At 38.1% G+C, this 18682-nt stretch overlaps 1 protein-coding gene across 2 annotated transcripts in view; it reads left to right on the plus strand.

Moving 5' to 3' along the window:
* LOC150090971 (zinc finger CCCH domain-containing protein 10-like) overlaps positions 1-18682 on the plus strand; it is a 1521236-nt gene that overhangs the window by 882674 nt on the left and 619880 nt on the right. For both annotated transcript variants that reach the window (XM_090373667.1, XM_090373676.1), the window contains exon 5: positions 13509-13544. In XM_090373667.1, the coding sequence (XP_090229793.1) occupies positions 13509-13544 (36 nt within the window). The remainder of the gene's footprint in view (positions 1-13508; positions 13545-18682) is intronic.

Raw genomic sequence — 18682 nt, forward strand, 5'->3', positions numbered from 1 at the left:
AGCACAACACCGAACCTTGGGAAATTCCACTAATAACATTAGTTGAAGAAGATCAGTGTCCATTGCCTACCACTCTCTGTCTTTTCCCACTCGACCACCCTTTTATCCATACCAGCAACTTGCTCTTAATGCCGAACTGCTCCAATTTGTACAGCAATGTTTTATCTGCAACAGTGTCAAACGTTTTCTTGAAATCCAAGTATATGATATCAAAATAATAAATCCAGTTCCTTTGTGACCATATCGTAATATCCAATCAAATTGGTCAGACAAGACTTGCCCTTAACAAAACCATGCTGTATTTGATGTATAACTTCAGTCTTGTCTAGATGATTCTGCATTACTTCTTTTACTAGTGACTCCATTATTTTTCCTGAAACAGAAGTTAAACTAACAGGCCTATAATCCCTCTTTATGAATTCGCACATCTGTAGTCTGTAAGGACCTTTTCTGAATTCAAGGATGCTCTCATAATTATGGCTAATGGTTTGTAATGGTTTGTTTACTTCCTTCGCAGCGTTCTTAATATAATTGGATAGATCCTATCCACCCCAGTTGCCTTTCTTATGTTTAATTTCAACCATTTCTCCTCCATTTTGTTCTCAAATATTAAAAAATCATTTAGCTCCCTTTTAGAGCTTGATAAACTTCTGACCTCCACTTTCCCACAGAATTCCTCATGTGTGAATGTAGATGCAAAATATTCATTCAGTTTATCAGCAACCTGAGCAGGATCATCAGCAGTAAAACCATTGATATCAAGTGGAACAATTCGATTCATTCCCTTCCTTCTAGAGTTTACATAAATAAAGTGTTTGCTGTTTTTATTTGCATCCTTCGCCAAAGGTTTCTTATAATCTACCTTCGCTTGCCTAACCTTCCTTGTGACTTGATTACAGGCTACTTTATATCTACCATATGCTTCTGTGTCACCTGATAGATTATAATATATGCATCCCATGCTTTTTTCTTCTATGTACCAAGTCTCATCAGTTCATTTGGCATCCGTTTAGGCCTTGAATTGTATTTCTTAGTTGGTATGAAAAGCTTAGTAGCTGCTATGATTAATTCCTTGAATGCTTCACATTTAGAATTTGCGTCAGCTGATCCTACTGTATAGAATTTAAAAGCGGTCTGAGACCACTGTAGTCACCTTTACGAAAGCAAAAACCCTTCCCTTTACCCCTGATGGTAGTTACATCTTTGAGTAAATCCCATTTCAGCACACTGTGATCACTGCCACCTAGTGGTTCTTTTATCTGCAGATTCTTAATGCATGAAGAATCACTACTGATAATCAAATCAAGAATATTACTCCCTCTGGTTGCCTCTAGAATATGCTGCTGTAGAAAACAGTTATCCAATAAATCCACAAAAGCCTTGCTAGTGTGCGAGTGACCAACCACAAATTCCAGTCAATATCTGGGAAGTTAAAATCCCCCATAATAAGACAGTCTTATTTACTGGCCCATTCTATTTCTCGGTGCAATTGTTCATTGTACTCATCAGAGTCATTAGGCCTATCACACACTCCTACTCTCAATTTTGATCTCCCAATGCTTATGTCACACCAAACTGTTCAACACTGCACTATCCACCAATATTAAATGGATGCACTGCCTTAGATTTTATGTGCTTCTCAACTAAGAACATAACTCCTCTCCCTCTTATCCTGACTATCCTTTCTGTACATATTGTACTCCTCATATTCAAATTCTGCATTGCTTATATCTCAGTGACACCACGTCTCTCATATCTCAACAATGTCTGCATTTGATGTCTTGACCAGCACTTCAAATTCATCAAATTTGTTTATTATACTCCTAGCATAATCCTCCCAGCCGGCATTGTGACTGGTTAAAATTAACTATTGGTAACTATCTTAAATGCAATTTAATACACTGATGGTTTAAAGGCAAAACAGGGGACAAATAGAGTTTAATATTTCAAAATTATACAGATATCGTTGAGTTATATACCTCAAGTTCTCTCAGAAAGGGAAGGTTTCATTATTATGCACATAATTAATGTCTCTTAGAGATAAATATTGCTCTACATTTTCTTCACCGACCATCTTTCAAAATGCTGAACAGCCTTCAACAAAATTTCTAATATTTTGTTTATACCAGTGCGGTATTAGAATTTGTGAAATTTTATGGAAACCGCATCCTTCAAAATATCTTTCGCTATATCCTTTCCACAATTCACACTCTTGCCATGTTCTACTTAATGCATTGAATACGTTGTTTTCTTTCTTAACATAAAAATTTACATATTTTCAAGGATATACGATTTCATCACACAATTTGGAAGAAAATAAGCGAATCCCATACTCTTCAGTTTATTAGAATTTACTTTAACCAGAAAGAAAGAAGGAAAATGGAATTAAATGCAAAAAGCGAAACAGAATGGGGAGAACTCTGTCGAAAATGTTCGTCAAAGAAGAGAAGTGGAATGGATTGTCGGAACTGCCTATTCAAACAACGCATGTCATGATGACATCAAGACACCCTAAGATTTAGGCGCATTGGTAGTAGTCGTTTTGAAAATACTGGTCATCCAATATACTTCCGAATGTTATCTTCCTTTTAGTACACAATGTGTTTCTTCTTGGTGCGTGAGCGACCCATTAAAGAGATTCTTTTTCTTTTCTTTTACGAATCCTTTTAGTATTATAACTTCAAGTCAACATGCCATACAGCACAATTCGCTTCTGATGTGATGTGTTCGCTTAGAAAGCTGACTGAAATTGAATACAAAGGATGCTAGAAATAGAGAATTTCAGTGCGAGCAATCTCCTGTTTTGAAGATCTTTGGAAAGACTTCGTTGTTAATCAAAATGGATTAGCCCATCTTCGTAGCCAAATATTTTAGTGGCTGTTTCCTCAGCCCCTTTCAATGGATTTGTTCCAAGCTCATTATTGAATGCGCGCATACATATGGATTGGTTTTCTAATGATTATGGATTATAATTTACTACGACACTGTGAGTACGCTCTTGGAGCGGGTAGAGATTAAGAGGACTGATTTATGGTACGAAATATTTGATTGATCTCTGGAATTTGCTGTTGGATATTGGCTTTTGTCGCTGGCATTAGAAATTCCAAGTTCCGTCTGTTTCTAATATGTAATCTCTATAATATCCGCCGTATATCGCCTTTCCCCTTTGAAGACAAGGTGCATCGTGGCATCCATTGATTAACTGCCATCTTAAAACAATTATAATTAATGAAATTCGGTGTTTGGTTTAACCTGTTTAATGTAGTTAAATAATCTGCCTGTCATGCATTGACGTTTAGCTTTAATCTTGTTTCAGGACCACTTTTTTGTCTAAAATGAGAATGGTACGTTTCCTTAACGGGGAATTTTAAAACTAAATATTCACCTTCGACACAATTCAATTTTTTTTCACAATTCAATTCAAATTCAATTCAATTCAATTCATATTTTTACATAATGAATTCATTATGTCAAAACATATTCTAAAATCATACCTCTATGGATACAATAAACTAAATTATATTATAAACCCACAAATCATGTTTTTCTTCTGAGAAATACCAGTTTTGGCAAGTAGATGACCAGATGGAACCCAGAAAGTCTCACATTATAGACTTCAGGGTATCAATAAGGTCTCCGTTGGTTGGTGGCCCTTTCACAGGCATCAACAGACTTAACATCAATAGCATTGAAGGGACGTATAAATAAAGAATAAAGAATGCGTCTTTAATTTTAATTTTTATTTTTGTCGAGTTCCCTACCACTAAATCATTTACACTTTTTTAAGTTATATTTGCGCTGTTCTGCTATCCTCATTTCTAACTAACTTACATCCTATCCCTCCTCACGTGCATTTTGCAACACTTTATGTGAAACATGTAGGAAATCCTGATAGCCTCGTGTGATACTATCCTTAGGTGATGATGTCCTAACACATACTGCTCGTATTTACTTAATGTTTATTGGATAACCAAAAACATCCTTCGTGCAGATTTTTGGGATAAAATTGAAGCTCGTAATGGATGATACCAGCTGTATTTCAGCTATTTTTCGTCGCACATCAACAACCGGTCCAAATACACTGCTCGACACAAATAACAGGATAAAATGTTCTTCATTGATATTTTATTGTGAACAGTATCGCCGAAGGCGAATATTTGATATAATAGGCATCCTGGCATTCAAATTCCGAGTATCCAATAGAAATCGATCTACCACCTTACAGAGCCGAACATTCGGCAGATTATTCATGCCAATAAAAACACAGGTTCCGACCACTTCACTTCATTCCCGTTTTTTAGTTTGCTCAGTGGGATAGCCACATCTCTGGTACACAGGATGGCAAGTCAGATGATTATTTGAGATGGCGGGCCGTTGGATGACTTGAAGTCAGGCAGTCACAGGCAGAGGTGGCAGGTGGGCTAAATGTGTCACGCAGTGTTGTCCTGACACTGTGGAAGCAATTTGTCTGCGCGGGCAGCACAGTGGTATCGTCACCGTTCTCCCCACCCCGGGAGGAAAAGGCCCGGGTTCGAACCGGTCGATGACGAGAGGAATTTTAATGCTTTTTTCTTTGAAAAAAGCATTAAAGTTCCGTGACTGAATTAGTCGGTCTCAGGCGTAGACAGCAAAGTTTTCCCCTCCAGAAACTGGGGTTTTTTCGTCCAGCAAACAGACAAATCGACCAGAGAACACACGCAATTTCATACAAAATAAATACATGGGTAGATGTAATCATTTACAGGGTATCCTAATATCATCATTTGGGGGTTTGTGGAAGCAATTTCAGGAGACTGGAACCATTACAAGAAGAGCTGGCCAGGTTCGGCTGAGAGTTACTTCAACTAGAAGAGACCATTATCTGGCTCTAACAGCTAGATAGAAACTTACGATGCTCTCTCTCATCAGTTGTCTCTTGTAGTTACTGCAGCTACAGGTGAAAACGTTTCCAACTGGACTGTGTTAAGAATATTCAATTCAAGTGGACTCTTCGCAAGGGAGTCGATGGTTTGTATCCCATTAACCTCAAACCACCTCAGAGCTTGTCGAAACCGGTGCCATGAAAATGTGATTTTGAGCCCTGACAAATGGGGTATAGTCTGTTCACTGATGAGTCCCGTTTTAGTCTACAAACAGATTCTAGACGTTATTTCATCTGGAGACAACGAGGAATGCGGTACCATCCCTCCAACATCAGAGAAAAGAAGTCGCTTATGGTGGAGGCGGTGTTCTTGTATGAGGCGGAATAATGATCCCGGTCGCACTCCTCTTCACATTTTTGACAGTGGTGCCCTAATTACGCAGAGGTACCGAGAACAGATCCTAGAACCCCCTATGTGCAACTTTTTAAGGGTGCAGTTGGCCCAGATTTTCTTTTCATGCACGACAACGCTACTGCACATAGAACTCAAGTGGTGGGGGAATCCGTTGAAATTGAAGATATCAAACGACTGCTGTGGCCAGCGCGATCACCAGACTTAAATCCGATCGAACATGTGTGGAACGTCCTTAGTCGTCGCACTGCACGCCTACAGCCAACTCCACTGTCACTTGGTGAGCTAAGGTCAGCGCTGGTGGAAGAATTGATTTGTTGCCACAGAGTCTTATAGAAACTGTTATATCGGGTATGGTTTACTGTTGGCAGGTCTGTTTAGCTGTTTGAGGAGATCGTACGCAGTACTGATGTCACGTGACCGTATTTTTGAGCATCTTATACATCGACTTCTGTAATGTGACCTTTTTGTGGTAATTCTTTTACTTTCCCTATAAATGTCCCTTATACTTGTCCAAAGTTTCTCGCTTTGCCCTCACTTCATCGTAATTCTATGGTACACCACCATAACAAAATTTACCCGCTTCATTGCAAGTTGCACGAGTTACACGACGTTTCTATGTGTTCTGTTAATTTTGTCGAGCAGTGTATGACTTATTATTGTGACGGTAAAGCAACGAAATGAAAAGTGGTATTTTCTGGAGTTTATTGTTGGCTGATCTGTATCTGTATCCTTCCGAGTCTTTCTTTTTTTTCCCATCCTTTTCACCCCGAAGTTCAGTACACATGTTGTATCTGATCAATAAAAGGGTTTAATTTTTCAAAAAATAAAATAAAAATCTTCAGGCTGGGCATCACAGCAGGCTTGTAGCTCTTTATCACCTTTAAAATAAGTTCCATGATGATGAAACCTGGTTTATGAACCCCTCCAACTCGATGCAAACACAACATCTCGTTTCATCCCTAACATTTGAGTGCCGTTCATGTCTATGAGCTGTACATGCAGTGTTTTTCTTGTTTATGCTCATGAAGTAAACAATCTCGAATAACTGTACTTGGATCAGCCATCTTTTATTATTTTACCGAACCGCACTTGACTTTTAATAGGCATTATCGAAGACTCGGTCTCTTTTGATATGTACCGTTGGATAATCACCATCTGCAGTCTCTTCCACATAATTTTGTCAAACTATTAACCTTGAAATACCATACATTTGTTTTGAACCTTTTTGGTCACCAAATAGAACTGTTTCTATGGATCTGTAGTGATTGCATGTAACCAAAGACTGGAATATGATTTATACGAGTGTAATCCTTTTGAAAATAATACGATTGTCGTGGATGTAACTGGCGTTTGCAATTTAACTTTCGAAACATCTCTCTGTACTCCACTAGAATCTTAAAAGCAAGGCTTGACTTAAATATCATGAAAATCATCATTTTATACAATGAATTCGAATATCCAGGAAGCACGATATAAACACATTATTAAATCATAAATAAACTACATATAAATTATAAAATATATATATATTTTTATAAAATATTTTAATATACAGTACTAAATACAAAATATGAATCATAAATACATAATTAATATTTTATTTCAAATAAAAAAATCCATTTACCATTATCATATGAATCCATAAACTTTCCAAAGGCACATCACGCGCTATAAATCGATTTGATACAAAAATATATCCATCGGCGTAGCGAAAGTGGTCTATAATAATCAGACAGATGACATTTATAAACGAGTTACTGAAGGGTATTCGAAATGGCACGCGCCACGCATTTTGTGGCCCAATCTCTGTATAGATTCTGAAACATATGTTCTGTCTTCCTGGCTCCTTTCCTGTACCGAACAGAAATCGCGAGAAATTTTATTTCTGCCACTTGAGACTTCTTGGAAAAACGAAGTGTATTTTATTGCTTTCTGTTTTATATCTCTAGAAGTCATTCGTGTTTTCCTTATTGATTTTTTCCTGTTAAACTCCTCGGTATCTTGGACTGTCCACATTTTATATTCAGTATCTGCATAAACTGTCGCTTTCATGAGTTCCAGGACAACTTTTTTCGTTCTCTCTAAGTACCACAGGTTTTATTTGAATTTCTACGACATGCTGCCGTTCCCTCTGAAACCGAATTTTACGAGCCGGTGTCGTATTTGAACAGTTCGGAGAAGAGAACTACGAACCTTCCTTTCTCTGAAGCGGCTAAAGTTTTCTCTCCTGTGTTTTGTTGACATTCTCGAGACCATTTCAAGTTCAGCATGCTAATGTCTTGGGACAACAACAACAACAACAGAGAAAAAAAGTATATAAAGCCTTCTCTTATACTGGTCTTGTTTGTTGAACTTTCAAAATCCCCGGACAGCACTTGACTACGTTTCCTCCAGTTTACCAATGAACTATAGTTATTGTATCCAGACAGAACACAACAAGACGTGTTCCTTCGCTCCTTTATGCATTTACATAAACTTTACTTTAAGTCTTTCCTCTTTCAATGCACGTAAATTAATCCGTTATGTTGCATAATATAAAATGCTCAGAAGATGACCTCCAGCTGCATTACAAATCGTCCATAAAATCAGATCACCGGTCCAGTTGATAACTGAAAGACTTTATCAAGGACTATTCATTCGGAGATAAATTAGTTCATCCCGTTTCTTAGACCAACAGTTTGTTGATGAGAAGGGGTGGAATTGTAGCGTGAGTGACTTTGACCCGTCACCGTTTGCACCACCGTTTCCACTTAGTGCAAACGGTGGTGCAATAAGTATTAGGCGGGTGATCATATTTCAATCATCATAATTCATGATTCAATTATAAACTCTCTGAACTTAAAGCAGTCCTGCAAATCATTCGTATTCTTATTGATGTAGAAGTTTTAAAAGCTTGATGAATTAAGCAAAGGCCTTATGCTACGAGCGAACTATAAAACATAATTGGACAGTAAAAGTAGGGCATTGCTGCAATCCCACGGTGCCCGCTTCTCACTAGTGAGATTTCAAAAAATGGTTCGAAAACCAAATGTGAACAAACGGCGCACGTTTTCTTATAAACAGCATTATACCTCTTCATCAGAGTAGTGCTTTTCATTTGAATTACTTAAACTTCGCAAAGGAATCCTTTAGATAATTTGTAACTCTAAGGGTGATGCCTACTGCTCTTCAAGCAGTAGGCATCACCTACTGCTTTAAACCTTCTTTATGTGGCTCAAAGACTGTTGAATTTTTAATGCTGTCGAAAATGAATCCAGGGGTCACGGTCCAGAGGAAATGCTTCTATAATATTACTGACATGTAAACTGCCCTACCATTAATATCCGGACACCCCTCCATGGATGGGGAAACAGGTCCTATGCATGCAACGTCCCAGAACCTGCTATAAATATGCACACTGGGCTTCGAACAGACAATTGCAAAAGCGGGCATGCAAGAGGGTTCAACAAAATTACCTCAACAAATGCTAGACGCCGATTAACATGGTGTAAGGAGCGCGAATCCTGGACTGTAGAGCAGTGGAAAACAGTCCTATGGACAGAAGAGTCGAGGTTCGCACTCTACTAGTCTGATGGCCGTTCCTGGGTGTGGGGAATGCCAGGGGAACAGTTCCTTCTTGATTGTATCTTCCCAACAATGAAGTTTGGTGGAGGCAGTGTCATGGTATGGGGCTCCTTTCATGGTTTGGCTTGAACCCATTAGTCGTTATCGACAAAAACATGAATTCTGTGCAATACCAGGCCATCCTGGACAATTGTGCACTTCCAACGTTATGGTAATAATAATAATAACAATACAGCACATCCAGTAGAGACAATAACTGCCATACTATTAGAACCTCAACTCCTTATCACTGTTCATCCTGTTCACTTTGGAGTTAGAAGTGAATGGGCCCCTTCCTTTCCTGGATGTTCTAGTGAAGCCAGTGGGCCCACGTCTGGAAACATCGGTGTACCTTAAGTCAATGTGGTGCGGGCAGTTTACTAACTACAGATCAGCCCATGCCCCTTGCCATCTAAACAGCACTGCACGCGCTCTATTCTCTCGAGCCTGGAGCCATTCCAGCTCAGAGGAAGCTAGACGCACCGAGATTTCCAGAGTAAAAGCCGACCGTAAATTGGGGGTGCCCAACCCATGTATTAGACAGATGCTTGCTAAAATCACAAGAACTTGCGACTCATCCAAGGCCGTCGTCCCCCGCGACAGTGTACCCACTGCCTACATTCCTTACTGTCCAGGCACGTCGGACCAGATTTCTAAGATCCTGCGCGAGTACCGCATGAAATGCGTACAACTCCCTGTTAGGAGCTTACGTTCTCTGGTCTCGAAGGTAAAAACTCCCATCGCCCCTCTCTTACGTAGTGGAATAGTATATCAGCCAAAAAAAACCTTCGCATTTCACTGACCCATTCATTCCAAATGTATGTCAGTTCTTCCTTGGATTTATTTAACCTATCAATTTCCATAACAACAGATGGAAGCTTGTTCCAGCAATCAACTACTCGCTGGCTAAAGGCAAACTTCCCCACATCTATTCTACAACTGTCTTTCCTCGTTTTGAATCTATGCCCGCTCAGCCTTGTAATCTGAGCAAGAGGAAGAATCCCATCAACATTCAGCTTGCTCAATCCATTCAAGAAGTTATACACCTCAATCAGATCGCCTCACAGGTACCTAGTCTCCAGAAGCTGCAATTTGCAGTACTTAAGCCTTTCTTCATAAGAGCACCCCTTTGTTCCATTCACCAGCCTTGTTGCTCTTCTCTGTACTCATTCTAGCAACTCTTCATCCTTCCTAAAATGAGGCCTCCAGACCTGAATGCAGTCCTCAAGATGTGGCCTGACCATTGCCTTATACAAGGGGATAATCACCTCCTTATCCCTGCACGCAAAATTCCTGTATATTATTGACAAGACCCCATTGACCTACTCTGGTAACCTGTCGGCACTATTACAGGATATACTATTAAAGGAACTGCAAATAACAAACCCGTGATATAATCTGCTAGAAGGAGACAAAAGAAGACATACTCAGAAATGCACAAAGAGGGACTTTAAATACAATTTCCAGATTAATTAACGTCAAATTATGAAACTTAGGGACTCTAATCTCTGAACATGAAGCCGTTGAAACTGTTTGAATTCTGCTTGTGTAAGGGATATCGTTCTGCAACATACACTATAATCGATGTACGACACGACTCACAATCGCTTCTATTTAGAACATTATGCTAATCTGCCATGTCAGGGAGAAAGGGTTCTTCATCAGCAACAACAGAGAGAGTACGCAAAGCAGAAGTGCACATTGGATACTTTCCAAAGAAAAATGCCTGAATTGTCTTTATATGAAATGTTTCAAAGAATATCATATTAGTTAGCGTTCTTTGAAGAACATGTGTGCAGAATGAGGAACATGATAATTGCGATCCTGATTACTGACATCCTACGCTTAGAAGAACTTCTATTTCAATGTTCATCTCATCTTCTGAAAACGAAGTCCTTTTTTGTTCTATTTGTATTTTATTATACCTAAATCCAACGAAACTCAAACATATTCTTGGGAAGTTGCACATCAGAAATTTTCAAAAATAATTATGGCAGTTTTCAAGATCAAATGTATACCTGGTTCTGCATAAAAAAACGAGCAAACTCTGGAAACCCGTGTTTTTCATCACGATGCAAATTTAAAAGTGATATTATGGGAACATTACCGTAAGAGGTGGTTGATGGCTTTTTAATCTTCCAACGTTAAAAATATATATCAGGGAATTGTCGTTATGTTGAACAATAACTTGGGTTACACTTGCAATTAGATTAAATGTCTTGGTCTAGGAACTATCTCAGCTATCACAGTGTTTATAATCGCTTCTCTTTCATACCAAATCGTGGAAGCCTGGTTTCGAATATTGTCCAGATTGGAAGATATTTATGCGTTTTGTTGATGCTGTGGTCAAATTGATCAACTCAAGAAGGAAGGGGCGTGGCTTTATCCTCTGAAAACTCGGATTTTCATTTCTAATCTTGCCGAAGAGATGATGTAAAAGATGTTAAACATCTTTAAAATCTTTAACATTTAACGTGATGATGTTAAAGATGTTAAACATTTTAATCATCACGTTAAATGATGTTCAACAAATCCAACATTTCTTTTTTTTTAAAATTTAAATGTAGACTCGTTAAAATCAGTATGCTAATATTCAGGTGGACATTGAATTTTTTTTGAACAAAGTCCTTATTTAATGTTTCCCGGTTGCTCAAATCATGGACTCATTCAAGCTTCAAAGCACTTGCTGTGAAACTCTTATATCTTTGTGGTTTTGTTATTCATTCATTTTTTCTTTCTTTTCTTCAATAAGATCAGAAAGATAAAAATAATGGGCCACAAACTCCATTACTTTAATCTGCAAGTCGAAGTTCAGAAGTGCGACTCTACTTTCCGGTTCATTAGCATTAAACGCAGCTCCCTTGTCACTATCACACTTATCGGAATTCATCTCAGCATTCATTTCCTGTTTGCGTTAACTCTAATGCAATAGTTTTCCTTTAAGATCTCTGTCAAGCATACTAATTGATCAACCCTGTAAGTGACACATCTTTCTTAATTCTTACTTCGGCTTGACATCTACACAATGGGAGATCTCCAGGGTGCTGAATACCGCAAAACTGTATTGATTTTAGTAAGACACGGCTGGTTATCAGTTAAGTTTGTCAGTCCATTTCTGTTGAATAAATACGCCACTCAATTGAGTCAGTATATATATATCCTTGATGTTTTTTGAAATTCCTTTCATGTACCAATCCTACTGAAGAATTATCATAGTCCAGTAAAAATACTAATTAATATATCCTTAAATAGTTTCTTGCCTTTTTATATGCACGCTAATTGGATACAGAAAGTCCGCATTTCTATTGGAGTTCAATGGTGTGAGAGAAAGCGAAGTAGTCGTTACCATCTGGACTGGAGAACGTCTGTGGGCATTCCCATGTGGCTGAGTTAGTCGGTCTCCGTATGCATAGCTTCCCGTCTGAAATTTTTTCCGCAAAACTAACAAACACCATAAAATACACGCAATTTACAGACCTTATATTAATGCCTTAGTCGTATCCGACTTATATTTGAACAAATCAACAACTCAATCCTGTTGTTTTGAAACCATCTCTAAAAGCGATATAAGCAAAGTTCTTTAGATGTTAATAATAGTGACACAAGTTTAGAATATTATTAAAAAGAATATGCTGATCGAATGTAAATATTCTCAAAAATTCTCGGAACTAAGAATAAATCTACTTTCTATTGATATTTAGCTCTATTGAAATTTGCTAAATGGTTCCTGGGAAAAATCCGATGCCGTGTTAATGGTTTCTGGCATATAATGCTGGAAACACAGAGCCTACCCACTAAATTTTGTTTGGGAGATAATCAGACGTCTGTAAAAACAGTTATTCTTATTATTTGGGATTACCCACTGTAATATCGCCACCTTGACCAATGATTGAATCCTTGCTGTTCTTTTAAGTATTTTTACAAGGTTCCAGAATGTTTTCATGCTTTTTCTAAAAGAGGCTGCTCTTGTAGATCGAAAATGTGGTGGACCACTGACGATATAAGGTACGCAATCTCTGAAAACGGGGTATTGGATCTCTTCAAGCAAGATCGAATTCGCATCGTGCAGATTTAATTTCATATTCGTACCATGTTCTCTCACGTTTGAGTGTGTTGCAGCAATTGAGGCTGCACACTTATAAAGTTTAATTGGCTTAAGTCGTTTTTATTTCGTGGGGTGGATAATCCACATTGAAGTCATTTTGTTCTGAACGAATACACGGAAGATTGGAAATACCAAGCTTGATGGGAGATAACAGAGATGATTATAATTCAGCAATTATGATTGTGACTTAACAATGGATTGCTACGTCACAATCCTAATAGCTGCTTTATCTTCAATCAATATATATTCAGTTCAATGATCAAATTTTTGTTATAAAACGATATACTATCCTTTCTGCATTGAATGCTTCCATGAATTGATGCTCTGTTGCCGGTTTGATTTTTCCATTTATAGATCTTAGGGGCGCTTAAATGAACTTGTCTGACTTATGAGTACGTATTGAATAATTAAAGTTAGCATACTCTTGCACGTATATGCTAAATTGTATGATTTTTTCTACGCTTTAAAAGACTGAAAATAGTCCTAATTAAAAACTAGACTGATGTTATTTCTTTCGTTTGTAGGTAGGTGGACCAACGGTCGTCGCGGACCTAGGTGTGGTAAGTGGTTTCCCTCGATTGATTTCACCTGTTTCTTTGCTATGCACATTAATCAGTCTTTTTGGATTGAGCCCTTGCATGATAAAACCCGAAAATCTTTTGTTGTTTTAAAATTCTCTTCACCCTTAGTTGTGCTTCAGAATTATCTTGTCTGATACGTACTTTATGTTGTTTCCATATATGCGATTACATGCAAATATCCTTAAACACAAAGGCAGTTTTGATGAGTTCCAGCTTGCGATGTAGCTATCCGGAAGTTCAGGCTTCTTTTTTAATACACAGAGAAGCATTTATTCGTATGCAATTAAATACGACATTATCTACATTCATCTGCCATTTAAATGCCATTGTACATAATCCTTCTTAGTCATATACCACGAAAACTTGACCACTGGGTGGGAAAGGATTGCTTTTCACCCAACATATATGTATACTCTGCATTTCAACGATCGTTAATAAAATCTTCCAAATAACAACTGCTAACTGAATTGTTTGATTTTCTTTTTCTTCGAAATTCTCGAGTACAACTATTTTTCAATTTCGAAAGTTTCTCTGTTTATTTGCGATTTGGAGCCAGTACAGGCAGAGTTTGTAATGGCCTTTTCTTTCATTCAGAAAAATGCCGAAGGCTACGCTTATATCCAAACTTGTATTCCTTTTGTATAGGGGGGGGGGGGGGGTTCAATGAAAGCTTGGTCATAATAACTGCTGATGTTCGTTCGCTCCTGTTTCAGATTTATGTCAAGGCTATTAAGGGTACGAGGGATAAGAATATTGTGTTTCGTAAAGTCAGTGTATTCTATGGTCGGTTTCCTGTTTTCTGAATGAAAATTACACGAGGTTCCAAGAGAGAAAATTATGTATCCTCTCCCGAGAACGACTAACTGGGCCACAGTCTGAAACTGGCCAATAAAATTTCTCTCCATGTAGACAGCACTGGAATCCATGTTCGTCTGCACAAGAAGGAGAGAGAAAAACGAGAATTTTTAAACGGCCTGGTTTGAGGAACTCAAATTAATTTCTGAATCAATAATTAAGGGTTCTAGAAATTATTTCGATAGTTTTCATTGCCTCTAGATACAGATATTTTGACTCTGAGTGGAGTAATGCCAATTATAGATCAAATAGTTCTATATATTTAACTTTCATCAAAAATGTTTCAAATCACTCATCAGCAGAAGATAGTATTTTATTGGCCCATGATTAAATTCAAAATATTTGCCAGAATTTAAGAAGTATAGCTTAATTTCTGCTTTAAAGTTACTGTCAATTGTAAAAATAAAACCAGTGGTTTTCATAGTGCGATGAAGTCATCCGAATTTAATTATGAATGATGTGGTTAGTCGGATCCATTATTATTCTTCTGAGAAGTGGCAACAGCTACCTTTATTACATTACCTGACTTAACTGCAATATGGTTTGTAACGGATTGCGCTTTTTTGGAGTAAAGACAGAGCAGTAACTTTTCTGCGAACGTGTAGTAATGCAATCTCCCTTCGATTGATTCGCGTGCGTGACGAAAGTGTAAAGGAATATTCCCAGGACTAGCAACAGATGTTGAGCTTCCCAACGAGGACGTTTTTCTTCGTTAAATTAAAAGAGCCGTTAATGAATTTTTCTGTAAAGTTGTGAAAACCGCAGCATGAAAGGTTTATCCAGCTATCCTTTACATGTATGGGTCGCTGTGAATGTAACAAATTACTACGCCTCACTTAAGATAATTACATTGCGTGCAATTAATCAGCAGTGCTTTTCGGGGCTTTTGGAATGAGGCCAGCCTTAAATACACAATAGCGTATCCCATAGTATGGAAGCGTTATGTAATATACTAATAAAAAATCCATTTGGAGTTGTGAATTATTTGTTTAATTTAATTTTTTTGTCTTTGCGCCCGTCACACATCTATGATTGTGTAGGAGGCAGAGACGAAGGTAAAAAAATGATGGCTCATTCACTCTAACAAACTAAAAAAAGATATTACAGTACTTTTTCTCCCCACATCATTGAGGTGGATAAGAATTGCGCGGGTCACCGCTGTTTCTTCTTCCACAAATTTCCTGTTTCTTCTCACCTATAATTCATCTTCTTGTTGCGTCTCTCTAGATGCAGCTGGGTAAAATTCCTATCGACTTCCACCCTTATCCCTTCCACCGGTGTAAATCCCGCTAAGCGGATACTTACATCCCTCCTATCGCTTCTTCCACACACTCAGTAGCCGCAGATGGTCGTTAATGACCCCCCCCTCTTTTATGCCATGAAAGGAAGACACCAAAGACACAGAAATGCTTTCAAGTGAATCAGAATAACGTGTGAAAGGCATTTCAGTTTCACGTTGCTGATCACATAGTTCTGCCAGATTTGCAGCCAGTTCATGTATCACGGTGAAGCCATATTTCAACTTACTTTTCACTTTTTTTTTGTGGGGTGCATGTGTGATATTCTATACAAAATCAATGAAACTTCTGAGAAATTTAAAGCTCTTTTTAAACCTTCTCTTACGGACCCAGAGAACCGCATGGCTGTTGCCTTTCTGTGATTAATTTTCCATATCTGATGATTATGTCCTTAAAAGACTTCATTTTAAACACCAACTCTCAATGCGTGCGTATGTATCCGTGACATTTCTTGATAAAGCATAAACATTTTTATCATTTAAAATATAATAAATATTTTTCCTTTTACTCAAAATAGACATACTTAGCGCTATGCTGGAGGAGTTTCCCAGTTTGTTGTAACCAAATATCGATATAAAATCCCAGGAAATGTTTTGGCGAGTAGCAACTAAGTATTTATAAATTAAAACATAATTGTAATATTCAAGTAAAAAACAATTCCCACAATGTACAAATGTAGACATTTTACTTCGTATAATTTGGACAGCGCTGTATTTAATTTAATTTCATTGCTTCAGTCCATTATTATAATTTTTAACAGTGTCATATTAGCAGCGTATCAGTAAGACCAAATGATGTATGAAAGTGAAAATTTTGTGCATCAGCAAATAAATAATAAAACAAAAGACTCATACCATTCCCACAAGGTAACCATCCAATTACCCTTCTAAGTACACGGTCGAAGTGAATGGTCCTTTAGGCACCTCAGATCACAACTTGGTGATTTTCTCTTCTCCAATGGAACCTTTATCTCATGCTTATTGATAAAGGTTCTCATGCCATGAGAACCTTTATCTCATGCCAAACAACACGAGTTGGGACTTGTGTTGTTTAGCATTACACGAATGCAAAATGTGATGACCCACGAGATTTCTTTTCTTCTTTTCCTTGGTCGGATTACTGTTTCAAAACTTCTGATGTCAACGTTTGCTCAGATCGTGTCAGTGAAATTATTCTTGCAGGAATGGAATCCTTTATCCCACACTCCACTTTAAAATCTCGTCCTTTATCTAAACCTAAACCTTGGTTTTCCAATAAATGTGCTAAGGCTGTTCAAGAGAAAAATGTTGCATATCGTAATTGCATATTGTTTCCAATTCTCTAGTTTCATTTCCTGCCTGCACCAGAGCTCGCAACAATTGTAAAGTAGTTATTAATCAGTCCAAATTAGATTGTGAATAGGCTAAGAGTAGAAAACTTGCTTCTTGCCCTAATGGTAGCCGATCATTCTGGTCTCTTGTCAAAGCTATTGGCCGCAACTTTTGCCCATCTCTGCTCCCACCTCTGTCAAAACCAGATGGTTCTATTGTCACTTCAGCCAAGGATAAAGCTGACCAGCTAGCATCCCATTTTTCTTCCAACTCATGTATTAATGATCTTGGAAAAACGCCTCCCACCATTCCCAGCACACTTCATTCAATGCCTCCTGTGGTCTTCCATCAAGAGGATATCAGAAGGATTTGGACGTCTTCCATCAAGAGGATATCAGAAGGATTTGGACGAATCTTGATGCTAAGAAAGCTCCAGATCCTAATGGTATTTCTTAACTTGTTCTCTAAACCTGTGCTCCTGAACGTACTCCTTTTCTTTTCCGCCTTTTTTCGCTTTCTTATTCCAAAGGTGTTTTTCCTTCTGCTTGGAAATTTCATATCCAGCCACTTCCTAAAAAGGGTGACAAATCCCTCCCATCCAGTTATCGTCCCATTGCAATTACTTCTACTCTTTCTAAAGTAATGGAGAAATCAATTAACCGCCAATTCTTAAACTACCTAGAAACCTCCCGTCTGATCAACGATCGCCAGTATGGATTCCATCAGTGTCTATCCACTGGTGATATTCTGTCTTATGTTACCCATTTATGGACTAATTCAATGGAAAAGTTCAGTAAAACACAAGCAGTTGCTTTGACATCTCAAAGGCTTTCAGTCGTGTTTGGCATAAAGGTCTTCTAAATAAGCTTCCATCTTATGGTTTGCCAACTGTTTTTTGTAATTGGTTATCCAATTTTCTCTCTAATCGCTCACTGAGGGTGATGGTAGATGGCTCTCTGTCTTCTAACTTCTCCACTAATGCTAATGCCCCCAAGGTTCAGTTCTTTCCCCCACTCTTTTCCTCTTGTATATTAATGACCTTCTTCCATTGACTGGAAATCCTATCCATAGTTTTGCCGATGATACATTGCATTTACTTTCCAGTTTGAGAAACCTTGCCTTGCTCAATCAGATTCAATTTCCCGAATATCCGCTACCAATTCCTGAAATGCCGATCTCCAGTGTAGCAAAGACAACTTAGTTGATTTCAATCCTTCTAAAACTCAGTCCTGTCTTATTCGGGTAAAACTCAGTCCTGTCTCGCACAAAGTATTCTTCTGCTGATATGCTTATCTTTGGTGACGCTCCAATTTCTAGCAAAGATTATATATCTATTTTAGGGATAACCCTCACTTCTAATCTCTCTTGGCACAAGCACATTACAAATATTTCTTCCTCTGCATCTAAAAAACTTGGTTTTCTCTTTCGCTCTTGGCGTTACTTTTCTTCCAAACAGCTCTTCACTCTGTACAAATCTCAAACCTGTCCTACCACGGAATATTGTTCCCACATCTGGGGCGGTGTCCCACAAAACCACTCTCAGGCTTCTTGATTCCATTCAGAAGACTGGAGTGCAATTAGGTTAATTAATGAATCATCTCTAACAGTCTCTCTCCACCCGCTTTCTCATAGACGCACTGTTTCTGCTGCATGC

This window comes from Mastigoproctus giganteus, chromosome 1 (genome assembly GCF_048544385.1).
Source record: "Mastigoproctus giganteus isolate SK-2022 chromosome 1, ASM4854438v1, whole genome shotgun sequence".
In the NCBI taxonomy this organism is placed as follows: domain Eukaryota; kingdom Metazoa; phylum Arthropoda; class Arachnida; order Uropygi; family Thelyphonidae; genus Mastigoproctus; species Mastigoproctus giganteus.